The 27,590-nt window shown below is 45.8% G+C and overlaps 1 protein-coding gene across 7 annotated transcripts in view; it reads left to right on the top strand.

Annotated features, from left to right (window-relative positions):
- FAM184A (family with sequence similarity 184 member A) overlaps positions 1–26,653 on the top strand; it is a 124,252-nt gene extending 97,599 nt beyond the window's left edge. For 4 of the 7 annotated variants that reach the window (XM_038766733.1, XM_038766758.1, XM_038766741.1 and 1 more), the window contains 4 exons: positions 4,927–5,044; positions 8,497–8,601; positions 24,256–24,452; positions 26,284–26,653. In XM_038766733.1, coding sequence (XP_038622661.1) covers positions 4,927–5,044; positions 8,497–8,601; positions 24,256–24,452; positions 26,284–26,365 — 502 coding nt within the window. In that variant the 3' untranslated portion in view covers positions 26,366–26,653. Of the gene's footprint in view, positions 1–4,926; positions 5,045–8,496; positions 8,602–24,255; positions 24,453–24,890; positions 24,958–26,283 lie in introns of those variants that run through there. The other 3 variants (XM_038766750.1, XM_038766775.1, XM_038766784.1) reach the window with 3 other exon arrangements.
- Positions 26,654–27,590: the final 937 nt, after the last annotated feature.

Raw genomic sequence — 27,590 nt, forward strand, 5'->3', positions numbered from 1 at the left:
GCTTAACAATATCTTAAAAAGAACAAAAACAGGAAGCAGTGTTATAAGACCACAGGGGGTGGGGCACTGAGGGGGCAGTCTTCACCGTCAATGTGACTCCAGTCTGCTGTGGCCAGAAGCAGCATGGCCTAGTGGCAAGAGCCTGGGCTTGGTACTCAGAGGACATGGGTTCTAATTCCAGCTCTGCCACTTGTCTGCTGGGTGATCTTGGGCAAGACACTCCACTTCTCTGTGCCTGTTACCTCATCTGTAAAATGGGGATTAAGACTGTGAGCCCCACATGGGACAACCTGATTACCTTGTATCTACCCCAGCACAGCATAGCTTAGTGGAAAGAGCAGGGGCTTGGGAGTCAGAGGTCGTAGGTTTTAATCCCAGCTCTGCCACTTGTCTGCTGTGTGACCTTGGGCAAACCACTTAACTTCTCTGTGCCTCAGTTACCTCATCTGTAAAATGGGGATGAAGATTGTGAGCCCCATCTGCTTAGAACAGTGCTTGGCACATAGTAAGTGCTTAACAAATACCATGATTATTATAATTAGAACAGTACTTGCAGGTAGTAAGCACTTAACAAATACCATAATTATTATTATTGTTGTTCTAACCCTCACTTCAGTGGAGGCAATCTCCCCTTTATTAACTTTGGAGGACCAAAACAGATCCCCACCTCAGCTTCTCTTAATTATCCAGGAAGTTCTCACCAAAGAGAGGTTCTAATGGAATAATGTGGAGTTTTGGAAATACAAACCTGGCATGTCTTTAGAACAACAGGGCCCAGACCTCAACAATTCCAGAAATCAGGTCAGAAAGGCAACGAACATCTCTCGGGGAGAGCAGGTGGCCGAGTGACTAAGACCTTGAATGGTATCAACTTGGTAGCAACTAGTACCATCCATGTATATACCTTACAATTGGAAAGGGGAAAAACTTCTGCAAATACTGTAAACAACTTGTCTTGCAGGTACAATCATCTTGTGGCCAAATAAAAAATACTTTTATCAGTCAATGAACCAATTAATGGTATTTTCTGAACTTACTGAGTGCATAGCACTGTACTAAGTGCTTGGTAGAGTTCAATAACAATAAACAGACACATTCCCTGTCCACAACATGCTTACAGTCTAGGGGGGAGACCAACATTGATATAAATTACGAATGTGTATGTAAGTGTTGTGGGGCTGTGTACAGAGAAGTAGTGTTGCCTAGCGGGTGGAGCATGGGTGTGGCAGTTGGAAGGACCTGGGTTCTAATTCTGATTCCACCACTTGTCTGCTCTGTGACCTTGGGCAAGTCACTTCACTTCTCTGTGCCTCAATGACCTCACATGTCAAATGGGGATTAAGACTATGAGCCCCATGTAGGGCGGGGACTGTTCCCAACCTGATTTGCTTTTATCCATCCCAGCACCTAGAACAGTGCCTGGCACATAGTAAGTGCTTAACAAATACAATGATTATTAGTATTGTTATTATTAGATCGAGTCACTGGTGACCAGGTGTATGTGTGGAGAGGGGAGGGTATAAGGGACAAAACTGAGGAGATGGGAACTATTATCTTCTTGGATTTAGCAAGGCCAAAGGTGGAACCTATTTTGATAAGGTGTGGCAGGGACAGAATCTAATTCTATAGGAATCAGAAGTGTATATGAACTCTGGGCATGCATAAAGCAGAAACTTTTTACAACTGCCTTGCCATCAGCTTTCTCCACTTTACATATTGGTTCTGTACACAGGCTTGGGAGTTAGAAGGACCTGGGTTCTACTCTGCTGCTTTTCTGCTCTGTGACCTTGGGCAAGTCACTTCACTTCTCTGTGCCTCAGTTACCCCATCTGTAAAATGGGGATTAAGACTGTAAGCCCCTTGTGGGACAGGGACTATGTCCAATCTGATTAGTTTGTATCTCTAGCCCAGCGCTTAGAACAGTGCTTGACACTTAGTAAACACTTAACAAATATCATCGTTGTTATTACCTCCAGTACTCCCCGGCTCATACTCACCTAACTCTGTGCTACCCTGCAACTTTCCTCTTCCCCACCTTCCAACCCCTTACTTATATTGCTATGCCTGGCAAGGAAGTCTTCACCCTCCTCCCCTACCCACCAAATCTGCCAGATCACTGCTTTCCCCATCTTCAAAACCTCCTAAAATCTCACCTCCTGCAGGAAAGTCTTCTCTAAATAATTCACATCAACCCATCAGTCACTCACAGTTAGCACTTGTGTATTTTGTGTTCATCCTCTTCACTTATGTACATAAGAGTCTTTATTTGCATATTTAATTAATTCAGCTACTTCAACCAACATTTGGGAGAATCTTTACTACTCAGTTTCCTTCTCAGCTTTGATCTGTGAACGGTATTGACAAGATTCTAAACTTTTGACAGTGTTTTTCCCAGTACAGTATAGCTTTACCACTGCAGCATGGCTTAGTGGAAAGAGCACGGGCTTGGGAATCAGAGGACGTGGTTTCTAATCCCTCCTCTGCCACTTGTCTGCTGTGTGACCTTGGGCAAGTGAGTTAACTTCTCTGTGCCTTAGTTACCTCATCTGTAAAATGGGGATTAAAAGTGTGGGCCCCACGTGGGTCAACCTGATTACCCTCTATCTACCCCAGAGCTTAGAAGAGTGCTTGGCACATAGTAAGCGCTTAACAAGTACCATAATTATTATCATTTTTATTATTACTTTTTGTAAGTTTTCTGCTAGTGGACATTTCCCTTCCGCAACCATTTATTCTATGTAGAAGACTGCCCTTGCTCTTGTTGACATACAACCACATATTACAGAATCGTCATGGATACTTCTCCATCCATAAAAGACTCAGGTTAGCAGGCTTTGCAGCTGAACTTTTAGCAAACTGTTCAATCTCTGCTATGAGTACATTTTATCCAACAATTCGCCCACTTTGTGTGCTCAGTGAGGTGGACTCAATTCAGTTTCTGCTCTCAGATATCAGCAAGAAATGTTTCTCACTTTCAACTAACTGAGCATTGTTCTCAACACTATCTCTTCCTACAAGTGCTCAATCTATTTACAGTCTGGTCTTTCGTTGTTTTCCCAGTACTGAGATTTCGTTTTTTGCAGGGGTTATGGCACGTGACACACATTTGACTGGCACGGTGAAATCATTAGCGGAGAACTCTGAAACTGTAGACATTTTTAATGCTGAAAATACACAGTCAGTGAACTCTGCATATTGAGCCTCCTGAACATAATGAGTCAATGGAGTGGGTGTGGGACAGGATGCTAATTGACTAAACTGTATTTGATTGGACTAGGGATTGAGAAGCAGCATGGTTTAGTGGAAAGAGCATGGATTTTGGGAGTCAAAGGACCTGATTTCTAATCCCGGCTCTGCCAATTGCTTGCTGTGACCTTGGGCAAGTCACTTCACTTCTCTGTGCCTCAGGTCCCTCAACTGTAAAATGGGGATTAAATACCGGTTCTTCCTCCTATTTAGACTGTGAGCCCCTTGCAGGACAGGGATTGGGTCCAACCTAATTAATTTATACCTACCCCGTCATTTAGACTGGTGTTTGATACATAGTAAATATAATTTAAAAAATGATAGATGTGCCTGGATGCCCCTAATTGAGAGTCCTCCACCCAGTTGTAGGGGTTGATATATGACCCACCAGCTAATGAGCTGCATCCTCTGATGAGTTTCTGCAGATGAGATCCAATTCATTTGGAACATCTGCCAATCATATGTTTCAATCCATTGCAGACTGCGGGAGGGAGGCGGATCCGGGCAATTTTCAATCATGTTATCTAATCTGATGCAGATTCGGGGAGGGAGGAGTTCTGGGCAATTTCCCCCACAAGTCTCATAATGCCATATCATCATCATCATCATCATCAATCGTATTTATTGAGCGCTTACTATGTGCAGAGTACTGTACTAAGTGCTTGGGAAGTACAAATTGGCAACATATAGAGACAGTCCCTACCCAACAGTGGGCTCACAGTCTAAAAGACTCATCCCCACAAAGCATTGCATCCCAGCTCCTCGGGGGATGCCATGTCTGCCACCAGAACCCCAGGCCTCCATCCTAATGAAAATAATAATTATTATAGTTATGGTATTTGTTAAGTGCTTACTATGTGCCAGGCACTGTACTAAGTGCTGGGGTAGAAATAAACAAATCGGGTTGGACACAGTCCCTGTCCCAAATGGGGCTCACCGTCAACATCTCCATTTTACAGATGAGAGAACTGAGGGACAGAGAAGTGAAATGACTTGCCCCGGGTCACACAGCAGAAACCTTATAACTTCCAGGCCCATGCTGCAGCCCCTATGCCATGCTGCTTCTCAGGGCCTCAGTTCCCTCATCTATAAAATGGGGATTAAGACTGTGATTCCCATGTGGGATAGGGACCGTGTTCAACCTAATTATCTTGTATCTACCCCAGCGTTTAGAATGGTGTCTGGTACATAGTAAGTGCTTAACAGATACCATAATCATTATTATTATTATTATTAATGAGTATCTTCATTACTATTATTATCAGGTTATTGAGTTTGGTAGTCCTTCCTAGTTGCAAATCCTCATTTGTAATTGCAGCCCCAATCTGGGTATCTCTACCCTCCACCCATTAAATCAGTTTGAGTGGTTTAACGTTGTGTGGTTTATAAACAGATCTTGTCTACAGCTTCAACTTTTCTGTATCAACTTTTTCTTGTCTCTAGCAAAAGACACAAATGGACTTTGCTATTGGTTCTCAAACTGGTTCACCTCACTCTCTTTTTATTCAATAGGATTATTTTGGACCTTAATATATTTCAGGAAAATGAGTACTTTTACACCTTCCCTATTTTTTTTATGTCTTAATCATCCAATTTGAGTCATTGGAGAAATAGTTGTTGTTGAGGGGTTACAACCACATTCCCAATCAATAAGCTAAAGTGCCTTTTTTTTCATCAAAGACTAGAAGAAATGGAAGAAAAATATCAAAACAGGGATTCAAGACCAGAGGATTTACAGATTATCGCGGAGTTGAAAGACTTACTTGCTGAGAGGGACCAGCTAATAAAGAAACTAATTGTAAGTTATCTTGTGCTCTTTATGGTTTCAACAACTTTATCAGTCAATCAGTCATATTTTTTGAGTGCTTACTGGGTGCAAAGCACTGTACTAAGCGTTTGAAAGAGTACAGTACAATAGCACTGGGAGACATGTTCCCTGCCTACAATGAGCTTACAGTCTAGAAGGGGAGACAGACTTTAATATAAATAAATTACGGATATACATTCAATCGTATTTATTGAGTACTTACTGTGTGCAGAGCCCTGTACTAAGCGCTTGGAAAGTACAGGTCGGCAACATATAGAGACAGTCTCTACCAACCTGTGGGGCTGAGGGAGGGGTGAATAAAGGGTGCCAATTCAAGTGCAAGGGCTATGCAGAAAGGAGTGGGAGAAGAGGAAATGAGGGCTTAGTTGGGAATGTTTATAAAAGACACAAAATCCATTTTATATAAGAAACTGTAGTTTAGGATTTGCAGGTGTGTATACCTGTAACGCAAGACTCTGAGCAGCACTGCAACGACAGCACTCCAAGCTGATGAGCAGCAGTGTGGCCTAGCAAAAAGAGCCCTGGCCTGGGAGTCAGAGGACCTGGGTTCTAATTCCTGCCCTGCCACTTACCTGCTGTGTGACCTTGGGCAAGTCACTTCACTACTCAGTGCCTCAGTTCCCTGACTTTCCCATCTCTGTTGACGGCACTACCATCCTTCCCGTCTCACAAGCCCGCAACCTTGGTGTCATCCTCGACTCCGCTCTGTCCTTCACCCCTCACATCCAAGCCGTCACCAAAACCTGCCGGTCTCAGCTCCACAACATTGCCAAGATCCTCCCTTTCCTCTCCATCCCAACCGCTACCCTGCTCGTTCAAGCTCTCATCCTATCCCGTCTGGACTACTGCATCAGCCTTCTCTCTGATCTCCCATCCTCGTGTCTCTCCCCACTTCAATCCATACTTCATGCTGCTGCCTGGATTGTCTTTGTCCAGAAATGCTCTGGGCATGTTACTCCCCTCCTCAAAAATCTCCAGTGGCTACCAATCAATCTGCGCATCAGGCAGAAACTCCTCACCCTGGGCTTCAAGGGTGTCCATCACCTCGCCCCCTCCTACCTCACCTCCCTACTCTCCTTCTCCAGCCCAGCCCGCACCCTCCACTCCTCTGCCGCTAATCTCCTCACCGGGCCTCGTTCTCACCTGTCCCGCCATCAACCCCCGGCCCACATCATCCCCCTGGCTTGGCATGCCCTCCCTCTGCCTCTCCGCCAAGCTAACTCTCTTCCTCCCTTCAAGGCCCTACTGAGAGCTCACCTCCTCCAGGAAGCCTTCCCAGACTAATCCCCCTCCTTCCTCTCCCCCTCCTCCCCCTCCTCATCCCCTCCATCTTACCTCCTTCCCTTCCCCACAGCACCTGTATATATGTATATGTTTGTGCATATTCATTACTCTATTTATTTTACTTGTACATATCTATTCTATTTATTTAATTTTGTTAATATGTTTGGTTTTGTTGTCTGTCTCCCCCTTCTAGACTGTGAGCCCACTGTTAGGTAGGGACTGTCTCTATATGTTGCCAACTTGTACATCACAAGCGCTTAGTACAGTGCTCTGCACACAGTAAGCACTCAATAAATACGATTGATTGATTGATTCCCTCATCTGCGAAAGGAACTGGGGGAACCAAATTCAAGGCTCACCTACCTGGCGAGTGATGGAGCACAACTCATAATAATTAAAATAATAATAATAAATGGGTTATTTGTTAAGCACTTACTATGTGCCAGGCGTTGTAGTAAGCGCTGGGGTAGATACAGGGTAATCAAGTTGGACAGAGTCCCTGTCCCACATAGGGCTTCCAGTCTTAATCCCCATTTTGCAGATGAGGTAACTGAGGCACAGAGGAGTGAAGCGACTTGCCCAAGGTCACACAGCAGACAAGTCTCAGAGCCAGGATTAGAACCCAGGTCCTTCTAACTCCCAGCCCTGTGCTCTGTCCACTAGATCTCGCTGCCTCACAGAGGCCATGCGTCCATTTGGAAGGTGGGTCTCCGGCATCCGGTGACCAATCCCTCCAGCCTCATCATCATCATCATCATCAATCGTTTTTATTGAGAGCTTACTATGTGCAGAGCACTGTAGTAAGTGCTTGGGAAGTACAAACTGGCAACATATAGAGACAGTCCCTACCCAATGGTGGGCTCACAGTCTAAAAGACGGTCTAAAAGCCTCCTAGCCAAACACTTTTTCCACTGTGTAAACGTGCACGGGCCTAAGAGTGGGGCCTCCTTCCTCCACCTGCCTGGGGGGCCCTAGCCCTGTGTGCCCCCTGGACCATCCTCCAGGAAGCCTTCCCTGATTAAGCCCTCCTTTCCTCTTCTCCCACTCCCTTCTGTGCCACTCTTACTTGCTCCTTCATTCATCCTCCCTCCCATCCCCACAGCTCCTATGTATATATCTATATAGCTCTCTTATGTATTTAATATTAATGTCTGCCTCCCCCTCTAGACTGTGAGCTCATTGTAGGCAGAATTGTGTCTGTTTGTTGTTACATTGTACTCTCCCAAGTGCTTTGCACACAGTAAGCACTCAATAACTACTATTGAATGAATGAATGAATCATGCAGCCCGGTTAAAGGGGTGTACCTAGGAGCCCTAGGGATCAACTTAGGCCGAGCTCTGGTCTGCACCGAAAGGGACCCACAGTCAGTACTTCCCAAGCGCTTAGTACAGTGCTCTGCACACAGTAAGCACTCAATAAATATGATTGATTGATTGATTGATTATCTGAGCCATGCAGACGGTAGAGCTGAAGAAGAAGAAGCATGGTGTAGTGGATAGAACCTGGGCCCGGGAGTTAAAAAGCCGTGGGTTCTGATCCCGGATCTGCCACTCATCTGCTGGGTGACCTTGGAGAAGTCACTTTCATTCATTCATTCAATCAATCATATTTACTGAACACTTACTATTTGCAGAGCGCTGTACTAAGCGCTTGGGAGAGCATAGCACAACAGGAAACAGACACACTCCCTGCCCACAATGAGCTAACAGTCTCTGTGCCTAAGTTACTGCATCTGTAAAATGGGGATTGAGACTGTGAGCCCCATATGGGACAAGGGACTGTGTCCAACCTGATTCCATTGTAAAAACCCCAGCATTTTGTACAGTTTGTGGCACATAGTAAACGCGGAACAATACCACAATGATTATTTTTAATAAATGAGAGAATGAGAATGAGAATCAGCCTGAGGAGAGGCACTGAAGTTGAAAGGTGGGAAAGTCACAAGAAACTAAAGCACTGTAGTCTTCTCTGGGCAATAAACCTCTCCAGGGACACCGTATATGTGTATTTTATTTGCAGTTCATGACAACTTTCTTCATTTTAGGTAATGAATGAAAAGGACATATATATAAAATTTGTCGTAAAATATTTGCTTTCCTAAGAATGTTTAAAGGATACCTCCTCTTCTTGCTCATAGGATGACAAGAAATTTTATCAACTGGAATTAGTCAACAGAGAAACCAACTTCAACAAAGTATTTAACGTGAGTCCTAATGTTGGTGTTATTAACCCACTGGTGAAGGTATGTTCTGAAAATAGGTATGCTCTTCCTTGTGGAATGCTACTGTCATCTCAATCAATCAATCAATCAATCGTATTTATTGAGCGCTTACTATGTGCAGAGCACTGTACTAAGCGCTTGGGAAGTACAAATTGGCATCACATAGAGACAGTCCCTACCCAACAGTGGGCTCACAGTCTAAAAGGGGGAGACAGAGAACAGAACCAAACATACCAACAAAATAAAATAAGTAGGATAGAAATGTACAAGTAAAATAAATAAATAAATAGATAAATAGAGTAATAAATATGTACAACCATATATACATATATACAGGTGCTGTGGGGAAGGGAAGGAGGTAAGACGGGAGGATGGAGAGGGGGACGAGGGGGAGAGGAAAGAAGGGGCTCAGTCTGGGAAGGCCTCCTGGAGGAGGTGAGCTCTCAGCAGGGCCTTGAAGGGAGGAAGAGAGCTAGCTTGGCGGATGGGCAGAGGGAGGGCATTCCAGGCCCGGGGGATGACGTGGGCCGGGGGTCGATGGCGGGACAGGCGAGAGCGAGGTACAGTGAGGAGATTAGTGGTGGAGGAGCGGAGGGTGCGGGCTGGGCAGTAGAAGGAGAGAAGGGAGGTGAGGTAGGAGGGGGCGAGGTGATGGAGAGCCTTGAAGCCCAGGGTGAGGAGTTTCTGCTTGATGCGCAGATTGATCGGTAGCCATTGGAGGTTTTTGAGGAGGGGAGTAATATGTCCAGAGCGTTTCTGGACAAAGATAATCCGGGCAGCAGCATGAAGTATGGATTGAAGTGGAGAGAGACACGAGGATGGGAGATCAGAGAGAAGGCTAGTGCAGTAGTCCAGACGGGATAGGATGAGAGCTTGAATTAGCAGGGTAGCGGTTTGGATGGAGAGGAAAGGGCGGATCTTGGCAATGTTGCGGAGCTGAGACCGGCAGGTTTTGGTGACGGCTTGGATGTGAGGGGTGAATGAGAGAGCGGAGTCGAGGATGACACCAAGGTTGCGGGCTTGTGAGACGGGAAGGATGGTAGTGCCGTCAACAGAGATGGGAAAGTCAGGGAGAGGACAAGGTTTGGGAGGGAAGACAAGGAGCTCAGTCTTCGACATGTTGAGCTTTAGGTGGCGGGCGGACATCCTGATGGAGATGTCCTGAAGGCAGGAGGAGATGCGAGCCTGGAGGGAGGGCTCCATCTCTTAACCTGTCTGCTGAGTCCAAAAGATGTTTGACCTGTGAGAAGAAAAAGCTTCCCAAAAATGAATCAGTCCCAAATGTTAACTTGTTTTTTTTAAAATCTAGGCTGAAAGGTCAGTTGCATTCATCATGTTTGCTAAAGGGTGGCACATCAAACTATCCAGGCACCCGCTTTGGGGGCACTAATGCCCACTTCCAGCTTTGTGCCACTACTTTTGGATCTGCACTAACATTTTCTAAACACCCCCCCCCCCACACACACACACACACATACGCCTTCCCCAGCCATGCCCACCTGTTCTTAGGCAGCAGGAGCATTGTCAAGATGGCACCCAAGGGTGGCAGTGGGTGTCCAGAGTATTCATGCCGCTCCTGAAGCCCCCAGAAATGGTGCCCGAGTGTTCCATGGGTATGAAAGCCAGGTACGGCCCCTTCCACTTTTATCCTAAGCCCCCAGAGATCCATCCCACCCTCTGAAACTATTCCCGAAATATGTGCCGGCTGGGACTTGTTTCGGGATTCTACCTCAGTCGTGTAGAAGGCCCCACCCCCACCCCCAAGTTAGCGATTATTGCTTCTGAAGCCTCAGCCCTCTTGTTTTATTTTTCAGTTTTCCAAAAGAGGAGCGTCTGCTGATCCTTAGCATGACTGGCTAGCACTCTCCCCCCTGGGGAAGTTCTCTTCAGGGTTAAGGAGACCCAGCCGCCATCGCTCCAAGCCCCTCTCCCCACAACCTCTCAGTCATTCAGTCAGTCAGTGGTATTTTTTGAGCGCTTACTGTGTTCTGGGCATTGTGCTAAGTGCTTGGGAGAGTACAACATGACAGTATAATAGTCACATTCTCTCTCGTGTCAGTCTGGCAGAGGTATGTCCAGTGTCTTGAAGAGGGAGGCCAGAACCCTAAGGGCAAGCAGCTTCGTTTACAACCAAAAGCTCATTGCATCTCCCCGTCCTAGCTGGAAATGCTACTAGGCTTAGGATGGTGTCATTTGGGAGACAATCAATCAGTGGTATTTATTGAGTGCTAACTGTCAGTCAATCGTATTTCATTCATTCAATCGTATTTATTGAGCACTTACTGTGTGCAGAGCACTGTACTAAGCGCTTGGGAAGTACAAGTCGGCAACAGATAGAGACGGTCCCTACCCAACTACGGGTTCACTGTCTAGAAGTGGGAGACAGAGCGCTCACTGTGTGCAAGCCCTTACTGTTTACTGTGTACTGAGCCCTTGGGAGCGTGCATTATAACAACATAACAGACACATTTCCTGCCCACAGCGAGCTCGTTTGCAGACTTAACTTCTCTGGCCTCAGTTACTTCATCTGTAAAATGGGGATTCAATCCCTCCTATTTAGACTGTGAGCCCCATGGGGCACAAGGACTGTCCAACCTGATTAGCTTGTGTCTATTCTAGTGTTCAGAACAGTGCTGGACACATAGTAAGTGTTTAACAAATACCAAACAAGCAAAAAACAAACAAACCTAGCCAAGGTCAAAATGATTCCCTGCACCCTCCGCTCCTCTGCTGCTAATCTCCTCACCGTACCTCGTTCTCGCCTGTCCCACCATCGACCCCCGGCCCACGTCATCCCCCGGGCCTGGAATGCCCTCCCTCCCTCTGCCCATCCGCCAAGCTAGCTCTCTTCCTCCCTTCAAGGCCCTACTGGGAGCTCACCTCCTCCAGGAGGCCTTCCCAGACTGAGCCCCTTCCTTCCTCTCCCTCTTGTCCCCCTCTTCATCCCCCCATCTTACCTCCTTCCCTTCCCCACAGCACCTGTATATATGTATATATGTTTGTACATATTTATTATTCTATTTATTTATTTATTTTACTTGTACATATCTATTCTATTTATTTTATTATGTTAGTATGTTTGGTTTTGTTCTCTGTCTCCCCCTTTTAGACTGTGAGCCCACTGTTGGGTAGGGACTGTCTCTATATGTTGCCAACTTATACTTCCCAAGCGCTTAGTACAGTGCTGTGCACACAGTAAGAGCTCAATAAATACGATTGATGATGATGATGATGATTACCTAGGTGACACATCCTATTGAGTGTGCACACAAGGTCGTGAGTTGCCCAGAGTCACACAACAGGCAAGTTGCAGAGCCAGGATTAGAACCCAGGTCCTCTGACTCCCAGGCCTGCTCTCTTTCCAATAGGCCACCTCCTTACTTTTTATTTTCTCACATTCATCTCAAGACTCTAAATAACCTTCAAGTATAATCAGATCACTTCAAAAACCTCTAAAACACCACAGTGAACTTCTAGAAACTCCACATTGAAATTCCCCCACGTGACAAAATCCCTCCCACATCAAGCCTTTTTATTTTGGTCATTACGCAGGTTCGAGGTCCCCTGCAGTAATTAAAGGCTGCTCTTTTGTAGTTTCAGGACTTGTGACCATCATTCAGGATCTTAGTGTTATTTTAGAACTCCTAATGAAACCATTCTCCCGTGAATAATGCGCAGGTCTCGTAGCCATCGTACTTATGAAAACTTATTCTGAAGGATAATTGAGGCAGAGGAGGAAAAAAGATGATTTCCATTGAGATTTTTAAGGGAGGCAAAGAATGCATGGAGCTCAGAGATACATAATGGATGTACCAGAGGCAGGGAGAATAAGATGTCACGTCAAACAAATGCTCCTGAGTAGAAAAACGTAGAACCATTAGGGCCTGGAGTGAGTTTGTAGGCGGACAAAGCCCAAGCTGTTCTTGAAACAGGATCCAGAATAAAGGGTCGCCTAAACATTTGTTAAGGATGGAGATTTCTGTGACCTGAAATTCTTTTAACAGGGAGACTGGAGCAAACACTTGGAGCAAATGAGAAGCAGCATGACCTAGTGGATAGAGCACAGTCCTGGGAGCCAGAAGGACCTGGGTTCTAATTCCGGCTCCTCCACTTACCTGCTGTGTGACCTTGGGCAAGTCACTTGTCAGTACCTCAGTTACCTCATCTGTAAAACGGGATTAAGGCTGCGAACCCCATGTGGGACATGGGTTGTGTCCAACCTGATTATCGTGTGTCTATCTTAGGCCAGTGCCTGGCACATAGTAAGCACTTAATAAATACAGTGAAAAAATAACAAACGCAGGTTCATTAGCTAAGTAATTTCTAGAACTAGCTTGGGACTCAGTTAAAAAATAAATAAAAGCAAGTGTTGATGGCATCAAAAATAAATGTGCTGCCATGGAGATGTCAGGGTTATTAAACCCTGGAGACACTCAAGGCACCAGGTCGACAATGCAGAAGCAGTGGATCCCGTTCCTGATCTGGGAAAAAAAGGAACACGTTTGTCATAGCTCATAGTTTGTCATAGCATAGAAGCAGTGTGGCTCAGTGGAAAGAGCCCGGGCTTGGGAGTCAGAGGTCGTGGGTTCTAATCCCAGCTCTGTCACCTGTCAGCTGTGTGAGTTTGGGGAAGTCACTTCACTTCTCTGGGCCCCAGTGTCCTCATCTGTAAAATGGGGATGAAGACTGTGAGCCCTACGTGGGACAACCTGATAACCTTGTGTCTCCCCCAGTGCTTAGAACAGTGCTTGGCACATAGTAAGTGCTTAACAAATACCATTATTATTATTATTATTGTTATTATAGCTCTTTTTAACCAGTCTTCCTAGCTTGTACTTCCTGTGTCAATGAACAATTAGCCAAATGGGGAAGGGGAGACTGTTGGGTTTTTTTATTGTTTTTTTTTTTGACATATTTGTTAAGTTCTGCCACATGTCTGCTGGGTGATCTTGGGCAAGTCACTTCTCTAGGCCTCCGTTACCTCATCTGTAAAAATGGGGATTAAGACTGTGAACTCCATGTGGGACAGTGACTGTGTCCAACCTGATTGACTTGTATCTATTTCAGCATGTAGAACAGTGCTTGACACACAGTAAGCGTTTAACAAGTACCATAACTATTATTAATTATTATTAAGCACTTACTATGTGCCAGGCACTGCACTAAACACTGGGATCGATAACCACTTAATCAGGTCCCTGTCCCACATTAGGCTCACAGTCTTAATCCCCATTTTACAGATGAGGTCACTGAGGCACAGAGAAAGTAAGTGACTGGCCCAAAGTTAAACAGCAGATAAGTGGCAGAGCAAGGATTAGAATAATAATAATTTTTTTTGTTAAGCGTTTACTATGTGCCGAGCTCTGTTCTAAGCGCTGGGTTAGATACAAGGTTATCAGATTGTCCCACGTGGGGCTCACAGTCTTAATACGCATTTTACAGTCAAGGGAACTGAGGCACAGAGAAGTGAAGTGACTTGCCTAAAGTCACACAGCTGACAAGTGGCGGAGCCAGGATTAGAACCCCCGACCTCTGACTCCCAAGCCCGGGCTCTTGACACTAAGCCACGCTGCTTCTCCAGCCCAGGTCCTTTGATTCCCGGGTCCGTGCTCTTTCCACTAGGCCCTGCTGCTTCTCTACCAGCTGATAGAGAATCCCTAGACCTCAGATAAAAACACATATCAGCCCATCAAAAATGCACAGATACAAATTTGCAAATGAAGATGTTAGGAACCATTGCCTTCTGAGAATGGAGCCCAAGCACATCTTAGTTGTAGAGAAGAAGTCTTAGACTATCCTTATCAAAGGCTTCTGGACTTGGTCAGCTCAAAGACAGAAGTCATCCTGCAGCCTTCAAGTCCCCAGACTGGTAATCATAATAATTAATAATAATTGTGGTATTTGTTAAGCACTTACTATGTGCCAGGCACTGTCTTAAGCACTGGGGTGGAAACGAGATAATCAGGTTGGACACAGTCCCTGTCCTACGTGGGGCTCACGGCCTCAATCCCCATTTTACAGATGAGATAACTGGGGCACAGAGAAGTTAAAAGTGACTTGCCAGGGTTACACGGCAGACAAGTGGCGGGGCCGGAATTAGAACCCACGACCTTCTGCCTGTGCTGTCTCCACTGCACCATGGTGCTTCTCGGGAACCTGGGATGAACCAGAAGTTGGTCCAGGCTCACTATAGGAAGCACTGCCATTCTTATATAGCTGCTCCATGGGCTTCTGGAAAATGTAGTTGAGCAGCTCTGGGGATAACTAGGTATATTATGCACTTGGATCTGTGACTTATGGACATTAGATATTCATCCCATGTGAATATATGTTGCCAACTTGTACTTCCTAAGCGCTTAGTACAGTGCTCTGCACACAGTAAGTGCTCAATAAATACGATTGAATGAATGAATGAATCCCATCCAAACCCCATAGCACTTACACAAGTATCTTTAAATTATATATTACAAATGATTTATTCATATTAATGTCTGTCTACCCCTCTAGACTGTAAACACATTGTGGGCAAGGATTGTGTCTTCCAATTGTGTTGTATTGTACTTTCCCAAGTGCTTAGCCCAGTGCTCTGCACAGAGTAAGGGCTCAATAAATACCATTGATTGATGTGGAAAAATACCGCAGGTGTTTGGAAGCACCTCCAAGAAGTCAGTCAATCATATTAATTGAGTGCGTACTGTTTGCAGAGCACTGTACTAAGCGCTTGGGAGACTCCAATATATAGACACATTCCTTGCCCACAACGAGGTTACAGTCTAGAGGATGAAACTGAAGCCCAGTTCAATCTGGGCGTGTTACCAGGCCAGGGTGACTCTGCTGCCGTGCGTTGATTCTCTCTGTCCAAAATGGGCTGGCTTTGGAGGCAGCAGAGGAGATCCAAAACTTGGTCTCAACTCAACTAAGTTCATCTGTGTGCTGAACCATTTATGCCCACCTCTCTCCCCACACCTTTGCACAGCTATATTTGGGGGTATACAGACACTTGGGTGCATTCATTCATTCATTCAGTTGTATTTATTGAGCGCTTACTCTGTGCCAAGCACTGGACTAAGTGCTTGGGAGAGTACAATACAAGAACGGACGCATTCCGTGCATGTTGAAAAATTGATAGGGCCCTCTGCCCTTAAGGAATTTAGTAGTGTGCAGAGGACACAGACAAAAATTTCAGCCCCACAGTTTTGACCAGTAAGAGTATCCTAAGTAGGTCAGGAATTTTGAGTAGGTCAGGGTTTGTGTTCACCAGTTTTGGTGTTTCTCAGTTGTCAAATTTATTGAAGAACTCCACCCAGTGAGCCCCTTAAGCATTATAATGCACATCCCTTACATCACTACTGGAATATTTTTATGACTAGAATGTTTTCCAGTTTGTCACAAGACTTTATACCAAAAAGGACACTCATTATCCAATTCCTCCCCCTGAACCTAGTGAATAGAGCAAAGGTTTGGGAGTTAGAAGGACCTGGGGTCTAGTCCCGGCTCTGCCACTTGTCTGCTGTGTGTTCTTGGGAAAGTCACCTCACTTCCCTGTGCCTCAGTTATTCATTCAATCGTACTTATTGAGCGCTTACTGCATGCAGAGCACTGTACTAAGCGCTTGGGAAGTACAAGTCGGCAACATATAGAGACGGTCCCTACCCAACAACGGGCTCAGAGTCTAGAAGAGGGAGACAGACAACAAGACATGTAGACAGGTTTGACAGGTGTCAAAACCAGCAGAGTAAATAGAATTAGAGCTATATGCACATCAACAAAATAAGTAGAGTAATAAATATGTACAAGTAAAATATAGCAATAAATCTGTACAAATATATACAAGTGCTGTGGGGAGGGGAAGGAGGTAGGGCTGGGGGAATGGGGAGGAAGAGAGGAAAAAGGGGGCTCAGTCTGGGAAGGCTTCCTGGAGGAAGTGAGCTCGCAGTAGGGCTTTGAAGGGAGGAAGAGAGCTAGCTTGGCGGATGTATGGAGGGAGGGCATTCCAGGCCAGGGGAAGGACATGGGCCAGGGGTCGACGGTGGGGCAGGCGAGAACAAAGGCCCAGTGAGGAGGTTAGCGACAGAGAAGCAGAGGGTGCAAGCTGGGCTGTAGAAGGAGAGAAGGGAGGCGAGGTAGGACGGGACAAGGTGATGGACAGCCTTTAAGCCAAGAGTGAGGAGTTTTTGCTTGATTTGTAGGTTGACAAGCAACCACTGGAGATTTTTGAGGAGGGGAGTGACATGTCCAGAGCATTTCTGTACAAAGATAATGGAGAGACAGGAGGATGGGAGATAAGAGAGGAGGCTGATGCAGTAATCCAGTAGGGATAGGATGAGAGATTGAACCAGCAAGGTTCACTCAGCAAGGTAGCAGTTTGGATGGAGAGGAAAGGGCGGCTCTTGGCGATGTTGTGGAGGTAAGATCAGCAGGTTATGATGACGGATTGGATGTGTGGGGTGAATGAAAGAGCAGAGTCGAGGATGACACGAAGGTTGCAGGCTTGTGAGACGGGAAGGATGGTAGGGCTGTCTACAGTGACAGGAAATTCCGAAGACATGGTTTGGGAGGGAAGATAAGGAGCTCAGTCTTGGACATATTGAGTTTTAGATGGCGGGCAGACACCCAGATGGAGATGTCCTGAAGGCAGGAGGAAATACGAACCTGGAGGGAGGGAGAGAGAGCAGGGGCAGAGATGTAGATTTGAGTGTCATAGGCGTAGAGATGATAGTTGAAGCCGTGGGAGCGAATGAGTTCACCAAGTGAGTGTAGATAGAGAACAGAAGGGGACCAAGAACTGACCCTTGAGGAACCTCTACAGTAAGGGCATGGGAGGGGGAGGAGGATCCTGCAAAGGAGACTGAGAATGAATGGCCGGAGAGATAAGAGGAGAACCAGGAGGGGACGGAGTCTGTGAAGCCAAGGTTGGATAGCTTTTTTAGGAGAAGGGGGTGATCCACAGTGTTGAAGGCAGCTGAGAGGTCGAGGAGGATTAGGATAGAGTAGGAGCCATTGGATTTGTCAAGAAGGAAGTCATCAGTGACCTTTGAGAGGGCAGTTTCTGTGGAATGTAGGGGACGGAAGCCAGATTGGAGGGGGTCTAGGAGAGAGTTGGAGTTGAGGAATTTGAGGCAGCGAGTATAGACGACTCGTTCTAGGATTTTGGAAAGGAAGGAGAGGAGGGAGATAGGGCGAGAACTAGAAGGGGCAGTGGGGTCAGGAGAGGGGTTTTTTTAGGATGGGGGAGACATGGACATGTTTGAAGGCAGAGGGGAAGGAACCAATGGAGAGTGAGTGGTTGAAGATGGAAGTTAAGGAGGAGAGGAGAGAAGGGGCAAGAGTTTTCAGAAGATGCGAGGTAGATGGAGTAGCACTTGAGGGAGGAGATCTCATCTGAAGATTCTGCTGGGAAGGATGGGAGAGTGGTGGAGAGGGTTGAGGGCGGGGGGGATGGGGAAGAGGGAGGGGTGACTTTGGGGAGCTCAGACCTGATGGAGTTCATTTTACTAATGAAGTGGGAGGCATCTGTAAAATGGGGAGTAAGACTGTGAGCCCCATACAGGAAAGAGACTGTGTCCAACCTGACAACCTTGTATCTACCCCAGCACTTACTATCAATCAATCATATTTATTGAGCACTTACTGTGTTCAGAGCACTGTACTAAGCGCTTGGGAAGTACAAGTTGACAACAAATAGAGACGGTCCCTACCCAACAGTGGGCTCACAGTCTACAGCGACAGGCAAGTTCGGGAGAGGAGAAGGTTTGGGAGGGAAGTTAAGGAGCTCTGTTTTGGACATGTTAAGTTTGAGGTGATGGAAGGACATCCGAGTAGAGTTGTCCTGAAGACACGAGGAGATGTGAGCCTGGAGTGAGAGAGATCAGGGGAGAAGATGTAGATTTGGGTATCATTCATTCATTCAATCGTATTTATTGAGCGCTTACTGTGTGCAGAGCACTGTACTAAGCGCTTGGGAAGTACAAGTTGGCAACACATAGAGACGGTCCCCACGCAACAGTGGGTATCATCTGCACAGTATTGGTACTTGAAGCCGTGGGAGCAAACGAATTCTCCAAGGGAATGAGTGTCATCTCATGAGTGTCCAAGCTAGCTCTCTTCCTCCCTTCAAGGCCCTACTGAGAGCTCACCTCCTCCAGGAGGCCTTCCCAGACTGAGCCCCTTCCTTCCTCTCCCCCTCGTCCCCCTCTCCATCCCCCCGTCTTACCTCTTTCTCTTCCCCACAGCACCTGTATATATGTATATATGTTTGTACATATTTATTACTCTATTTATTTATTTATTTTACTTGTACATATCTATTCTATTTATTTTACTACAGTACGTGGCACATAGCACTTAACAAATACCATTTAAAAAACAACAACACTGCCCTCAAGATGGAAGCCCTTGGAGTCCTTTATCCCCAAGTCACTTCACTTCTCTGTACCTCAGTTACCTTATCTGTCAAATGGGGATTAAGACTGTTAGCCTTATGTGGGACTGTGTTCAACCCAATTATCCTCTAACCCAGTGCTTAGTACAGTGCCTGGCACATAGTAAGTGCTTAATAAATGCCATAAAAAATACTCAAGCCCTTCCAAGTCTTCAGAAATGGATTCCACTTTACTCAGTTCTCACCCACCCTCCCTCGGAGTCAACCGTCTCTGCTGTGGCCCTCGGGGATTAGAGCTGGTGTCTGTGGAAGCCCAAGGCACCTGTCCAGACAGAGTAGCTTGCAGATCCTTACAGTTTGACTTTCTCACAACATTTCGACTGACAGCGGCTCCCTTATTTACCACAGTTATGGGAGTGGCGCTTGCAGTGGGGGAGTCTGAGTAATTGGGCCAGGTTTTATTAAAATGCATGCAGTCATATTGTGCATGACCGAGGTAGATGGCTCGGTCGCTGCAAAGTGGTTTTGAATCTGCCCTCCCTCCTCCACCCCAGGAAGGTGCACTTCTCTAGGAATTCCATTCCAGATCCTTCTAAGCGGGTGAAATACTGATGAGGATCGGCAGCAGAGAGGACAGGGAGCCCCATCCTTTTGAGGGTTCGTTAACTGAGGCATTCTCTCCTCCGTGGATGAGGGAGAAAGATCCCAAACTTCAACTATTAAGCCATTCATGCAATTCCACAGTCTTTTTCCCAGTAACTCTTTGGCCAACCTGATCTGGCGAGGCTTTGAAATAAAAAATAGATTTCCATCTTCCCTCTGGTGGCTGAAGGGGAAAGGTGCAGGAACATAGGATTTGATTTGTCTTTCCCCCATAAATTGTATAAATAATTGGATCCCGTACAATTTAGGCCCCAAATTTTGGGGTACCTCTCCTTTGATTGTATGTCGAAGCAGCCGACTTACCTAAGAGCCTCAACACTGAATTAGCAACCTCTATTAAACAGAAAGTAGGCTGAGACTTTTTTCGAGAGAGAATGGCCCAACTAGTTTCAAAATCTACCCCCGTGGCTCTGACCCCATCCCTTCTCCTTACTAAAACATTTTTCCCTCCCTGAGCCCCATCATCAACTGCTCGCTCTCTAATGGCTCCACTCCCTGTTTCACAGATGCTCGTCTTCCTTTTCCTAAAAATGCCATCTCTGAATCTCACAGCAACCTCCAGGTATCTTACTTCCTCCTTGTCCTATCTCTGTCCAAACTCTTCAAACACGTTGTATACAGTAATATTGTGGCATTTGTTAAGTGCTTACTCTGCATCGAGCACTGTTTTAGAGCAAAGTTAATCAGCTCGGCTACAGTCCCTGTCCCGCATGGGGCTCATGTCATCATCATCATCAATCGTATTTATTGAGCGCTTACTGTGTGCAGAGCACTGTACTAAGCGCTTAAGCTTAGTACTAAGTTGTCTGTGGTTGAATCCTCATTTTACATCTGAGGAAACTGAGGCACAAGCAGTGACTTGCCCAAAGTCACACAGCAGGCAAGTGGTGAAGCCTAGGTTAGAACTCAGGTCCTCTGATTACCAGGCCCCAGGCTCCATCCACTAGGCCATGGTGTTCCTCCAAAGAACAGTACATATTTGCGGTCTCCACTTCCTTTCTTCCGGCTTCCTTTTCGACCCTCTCCAATCCAGTTTCTGCCCTCTTTGCTCTACTGAGAACTGAGGTGACCATTAACCTTCTCCTTGCCAAATCTGACGGACTACTCTGTCCTAATCTTCCTCGACCTGTTGGAAAAACTATCTAGCCCTGGTTTTCCTCAGTCCTCTCCTGTTTCTCCTCCTAACAATATGGCTGCTCCTTCTCTGCCTCCCATCCCCTAAATGTGGGTGTCCTTCAGAGCTGTATCCTAGGTCCCTTTCCCTTTCACTCCTTCAGCTCCCATGGTGTTTAACTACCATGTGAATGACTCCTGAATCTGCCTTGCCTAGCCCCACCCTCTCTCCTCCTCCTGCAATTTCTCATTCTCTCTTGCCTGTAGAACATCGTTACACAGTTGTCCCACCAACAACCCAAGCTCAGTATGTCTAAAACTGAACTCATCATCCTCCCTCCTAACTCGTCTCCTCCACCTAACTTTCCCCTCAGAGTTGACAACACCTTCATCTTTCGATTATTCTTGATTGCTCCCTCTCTTTTAACTCCTATATTTAATCTCTTGCCAGATTCTGTTTCTCCTCCACAACATTCCCAGAATCCATCCCTTCTGCCCCATCCAAAGTGTCCCCAACCTGGTCCAGCCTCTTGTCATATCGTGGATAAACAAGAGCATTACAAAAGCTAATTTTCCAAGTCACCCATCTGAATTTGGGTCCAGTATCTTTCAGATTCCTTTTGTCATTCTTAATTCACTGGCCTAATGGAGATCTATCCACTACCTTATTCGTGTGACCATCCGGAAGGGTGTCTTCTTTCCAAACTCCTCTCCCATCAGCTACCTCACCAACCTGCCTTTGTGCGAAGCACTGAGGTAATTGCAGGCATCTAACTCTTGCACACCTAAAGGAGAACTAAAGGGAGTTTAAGTCTACTGGAGGAGAAAATAAATGTCTTATCAATCAGTGATATTTATTGAGTGCTTTGCTATGGGCAGAGCAGTATTCTAAGTGCTTGGAAGAGTGCAATACAACAGAGTTGGTGGGTATGTTCCCTGCCCACAATGAGCATACAGTCTAGTTGGCCCCACATAGGACAACCTCATTACCCTGTATCTACCCAAGTGCTTAGAACAGTGCCTGGCACATAGTAAGCGCTTAACAAATGCCATAACCATTATATCCCAGCTGGGCGACTGTACCAGCCTCCTTACTGAGCTTCTGGCCTCCAGTGTCTCCCCTCTCCAGTCCATATTTCACAGTGCTTCCAGCAATGTCATTCTGAACATGTCTTCTTCACTCCTCGAAAACCACCAATGGTTGCCCATTCCTCTCTTCATCTAGCAGAAATTCCCAACCATTTGAAGCACTCAATCAGATCTCTCCCTCCTAACAATCCACTCTCTTCTCCCACATCACCTCACCTCACAGTCTTCTTTCCTTCAAAGTAATTTACAGAGCTTGGACCTGAGAGTCAGAAGATCATGGGTTCTAGTCCCACCTCCTCCACTTGTCTGCTGTGTGGGCTTGGGCAAGTCACTTTGCTTCTCTGGACTTCAGTTACCTCATCTGTAAAATGGGGATTGAGACTGTGAGCCCCGGCTGGGACAGGGACTGTGTATCTACCCCGGTGCTTAGAACAGTGCTTGGCACATAGTAAGCACTTAAACAAGTACTATTATTATTATTGTTATTATTACTCACTGTGCCTTGTGCTTGTCTCTGCTACTGTTGACCTCCTGTTGGCACCTTACTCCTTCCCACTTCATATCCAACACATCACAGCTCTCCCCATCCTCAGAGTCCTTCTGAAATCACATCTCCAAGAAACCTTCTCCGATTGATCTCTAATCTCCCCAAGTTATATCTTCACAACTGTCACTTCAGCGCTTCTACACCTACTGGTGCTATGCTAATAACTGTGGTATTTGTTAAGCGCTTACTGTGTGCCAGGCACTGTACTAAGCACCGGGTGGATATGAGCAAATCAGGTTGGACACAGTCCCTGTCCCATGTGGGTCTCATGGTCTCAATCCCCATTTTGCAGATGAGATACCTGAGGCCCAGAGAAGTGACGTGACTTGCCCAAGGTCACACAGCAGACAAGTGGCGGAGCCAGAATTAGAACCCATGACCTTCCGGCTTCCAGACTTTTGTGCCTTTGGCACTGATGTACATATCTTACCTTATTACTTAAGCACGCAACTTCCTTCTTTCTCCTCTCTGTAAATGATTTTAATACCTTCCCTACAAGATTGTAAACTCTTTGAAAGCAGGGTTCATGTCCATTTGCTCTGCAGTATTCTCCCAAGTGCTTAGAACAGTACTCTGCATACCATAGGTGCTCAATAAATACTACTGATTGATTGAGATATGGGGAGTATCTAGCGAGGAAAGTTTAAAAAGAGTGTTTTGGTTGTCTGCTTTTTACTTGATTTAAAAACGGGTTCCCATTCACTCAAAACTCAAAGCAAACATTACTACATTTCAATTATCCTCCGTAGCTATTTGGGGCATGAAAGGAAACTTTGAGGGAATGTTTAACTGTATGGTCATTCTTGGCTTTAGTCCATTGTTATGGGTTAATGCTACCAGCTTTCAGTGATGAGAACAGAAATTTCCTTTAGGTACCTTGTCAGTGTTACTAATCAATGATTTGCATATTGATGGATTCCAGTGGCCCCCCAATTTCTTGTGCATTCCATCCCAGCTTTTATCAAATGCTAGATCCCTCCAACCATAAAATAACCAAAATTGGACTCTGTAGCTTGAATGGTGAAAAAAAAATTGTTGAAGTTTTCAACCAATTGGACAGAAATTTACTTTCCCCCTTTATAAATACTATGTACCTATTGGAGCCCAAATAATTTCCCTAGTCTAATTACTGGGCATGAGTAGAAATGGTGGATTTTTCCAATCTCTCCAACTCAATATCTGGTGTGTGACAGTGTACTTAGACTTTTCTTACTAGCAGTTATGCTAAGCCTTTAGCGTAGAGCTGGTTCCTGAAGGATGTTCTCTTTCCCTGAAGTGGCTCATTCCCATGGTTCCCAGAGTTTTGTTTGTGTATTTTTTTCCCAGTGACTGGTGTTCTTTGTCACCTGACCAAATTTCATGGATTCCCAAAAATACCCTCCTACTTTTCAGCCAATGTTCCTTTAACATTGGTTTTAACATTCAATACCTAGTCTTCCTTAGCCTGTGACCCCCATATCAAACAGGGACTGTGTCCAACATGATTGTCTTTTATCACCCTCATGCTTAGTACAGTGTCTGGTACATAGTAAGCGCTTAATAAGTACCATAAAAAAACACTTTACCATATTGGAAAGCCTCTGCTCATTTTCCACTTGTCATCCTTGTCAAGAGTTCCCAGGCCCATCTATGCTATTTCTCTCCACCCCAGATTTCAGTATTTCCCCTCGTGGAACCATTTTTCCAGCTGCAACATCCTCTCAATTAGGTCCCATAAAAACCTCTGAGGCCCCCCAACGCACCCCGTTGGGTAATCCTCGCCAAAGCAGCCACGTTGAAGGCAAAAGCGGACTGAAAAAAACGATCTCCTTTTTTCCATAGCCAAACTGCCATCTCCTAATTTTCCCATTTCCTCGGTCTCACGGTGTTGTTTTTAATGCAGCAAAAGAAGAAGAACGATAAACCCGCAAACAGGTTTGTGAGCGTTCCCAACCTAAGTGCCCTGGAGTCCAGCGGAGTGGGCAATGGCCATCCCAACCGCCTGGATCCCCTTCCCAACTCGCCCATCCATGATATTGAGTTGAACAGCAAGCCCCTTCCACAGCCAATACCGCCTAAAGAGCCCAAGTCATTTTTGAGGTGAGCCCGGCCTCACCAAGGGCTTTCTCTTTTTCTTCTTCTTTAACTTGGAGATATTTGTGTCCCTCTCCCAGCTCCCTCTTCCTCTACCCTGGGCTGCAGAAGACTCAAGAGAACGGTGTAGATGAATGCCTTTTCCCACCATATATTGGTAGCAACTCCGTGAAAAGGGACTCTCCCTCCCAAGCCTCCCCTACACCCCCGTCCCTCCCCACCACTTGAACTGCCCATTTTTAAAGCCTTCAGAAAGGTATTGTCAGAATCCATGCACTTCCAATTGCTTACCCTTACAGTTTGTTTTTTTTTAGTCCGCTTCAGTGCAGGACTAAAACAAACACTTTGTGGTTGTTAATGGATTGTATTAGTCTCCATTTTCTCTGTTCTGTGAGTGTGCTGTTTTGGCTTTCTCCCATCTCTGTGGGTTGTTTTTTTTGGTAGACATTTCACCCCAAAATAAGAAATGTGCCTGCCCTGGGAATCCGGTGCGACCCCTCAGCCAGCACAGGTCAGGATTCAAGTGTTTTAAGGGGGAAGCCCAGTCTTATTCATGGCACACCTCTCTGCGTTTGGGGCGGGTACTGATCACAGGTGGCTAAAGGGTGAGTGTTTTTCTAAAAAGTCATGCGGTGGGTCAGTATTGCCGCTTTTAATTCTTCAAGCCCATCTGGGTGGCAAATCTCGGAGTCCTGGATTTGATGCCTAACCTGTTTCGGTGGAGCATTTTTCTAAATATAATAATAATAATAATAATAATAATGCCATTTGTTAAGCGCTTACTATGTGCAAAGCACTGTTCTAAGCATTGGAAAGTCATGTGGTAGTTTGGTATTGCCACTTTTAATCCTTCAAGCCCATTCGGGTGGCAAATCTCGGAGTCCCAGGTTAGATGTCTAACCGGTTTTCCAGCTTAATGGTTCACGAGATGGCACAGTTGTGCAAAGGGTCCAAAATGTGAATGGGTGAAAAACAATGAAATAGAAAACACACATACTCAATGCAAGTGTACTTTTGGGAAATGCCTGCTTGGGCAGGGGGATAATTATGGACCACGATTGTGCCTGTACACAAATTTTCATGGAACATGGCTCCCGAGGTTTCCATCACTTCCATCGGCTTCGAGATCCCCCTACCCCAGGGAGAGAGTGGTGGGGGGGTGGGGGGGTGATCAAATGTAGGAGGTAAAGCCCTTTATTTGGCATGAAATACCTTATCCACCATTCTGCTTGTTAAAGAGCAAATGCAAACCTTTGAAGAAGATGATCCTGGGGGCTGCACACCAAGTGCTTTGTCTCTAGAACTGCTTGCATGAATCCAGGAGAGATTCCTGGGCATTCCCACATGACATTTTTTAGCCTTTGTTCAGAAAGAAGCCAGGCTCAATTATTGGTAAGCCTGGGCCTCTAGAGGTCTGATACTGGCATCATATTGTAGACATTGACTTTACCAGGAGGAAAAGGATTTGGCCAAATCTCCCATCCTACTCTTTCCCCTCGCCCCCTCTCAACCAATCCCCCGCAACCTTTCCTCCCATTTTGGGGTATATTTTCTACCTGAGTAAAGGTGGGCGTTTTGTCTTTCGGAGAAATGTCGTTTTGGCTCTCCGTGACTCCTCTAACTTGACCCTCCTGGGGCCGATGACGCCTTCTGATGAAGCAGGTGATCCCGGATATCACAGAAGCATCAGAACCTGTGCATCCACGCCGACCAAACTAGCCATTGAGGTGGGGAAGTGGGTGGGTTGGGGGGCTTTTGCCACCCCGGGCGCTTCGCTCTGTGGGTTTGGCTGTGTCTGCTTGCCCTGGGTTTATTCTCTTTCTCTTTATGAATTTAGCCCTCCCCAGAATGACGCTCCCCCCATGGCTTCCCCAGATCTCCAACGCCAGGAGTGGTTGGCCCGCTACTTCACGTTCTGAGAGAAGTCTGTCTTTGGCCCCGATGTTGCTGCGGACTGTTTATACAAGCATGACCTTATGCAAAACCGTTGTGTGAACAAGCTTTCCCGTAACATGTCGAACACTGTGAATGAGAAAGTATTGGTCTCTCTAATTTGAAGATGCACTGTATTTCCTGTGACATTCGTTGGAACTGCTGTCTGTAGTACAAGTACGACATTGTGTTTAATTATACCTGTTATTTTTATTTAAAATGGAAGAGTCTTTAATCTTTGTAATTACTGCAAAATAAATTTTGTTAGAACAAACCTTGCCCTTTCCCAACAAGTTGTTTTGTTTTTGGGGTTTTTTTTAATTATAGGTGATTTTCCAAAGCAATGTTATTGCTTAATTATTATACATTAAAGTATTGGACTGCAATCTTGAAACAGAAGTTAGGTGAGGGAAATCCTTTATCCTCAAACATGGCAAAGAAAAGAGCGACTTCAGAGTTTATGTCAAGGGGACTTGGGTTATTTTCAGATGATTGCTTAGAAGGATTTCTTTGGAGGCTGTTGAGGAGGAGTGTCCCAGGGCAAGCTCTTCTCTTGGGGAGTTTTCAGTCCTACAACCCTCTTGAGCTCCACTGGTGCAGGACAATAGTAAATTAACAAAACCACCCTCCAGGGCAGCTGACCCTGTGACACACCAGTGGACCTTCAATCAGTGGTATTTATTGAGCACTTACTATGTGCAGAGCAATGTTCTAGGCACTTGCGAGAGTAAGATACACCAGAAGGAGAACCTTCCAAAGAAAGACCATCACACAGACTGTATTTTGTACCTGTGCCTGACCCATACCTTCAAACGAGAAGTAGGATGGCCTAGCGAGTAGAATACGGGCCTGGGGGTCAGAACGCCCTGGGTTCTAATTCCGCGTCCGCCACTTGTCTGAATGCGACTTTAGGCAAGCCACTTTACTTCTTTGTGTCTGTTACCTCATCTCTAAAATGGGGATTAAGACTGTGAGCCCAATATGGGACATGGACTGTGTCCAACCCGATTAGCTTTTATCTATCCCAGCACTCAGTACAGTGCCTGACACCTGAGAAGTGCATAATAAATACCACAGAAAGAAATATCCTTTGGATTCCAACCTGTATCCACCAAAGAGATCTATTTACCTGACTCAACTCCCCTGCATTTGTGATGACAACTTCTCTGGGCCCCAGTTTCTTCATCTGCAGGGCGTAGCGGACAGAGCACA

Source organism: Tachyglossus aculeatus, chromosome 2, assembly GCF_015852505.1.
Source record: "Tachyglossus aculeatus isolate mTacAcu1 chromosome 2, mTacAcu1.pri, whole genome shotgun sequence".
Taxonomy (NCBI): Eukaryota; Metazoa; Chordata; class Mammalia; order Monotremata; family Tachyglossidae; genus Tachyglossus; species Tachyglossus aculeatus.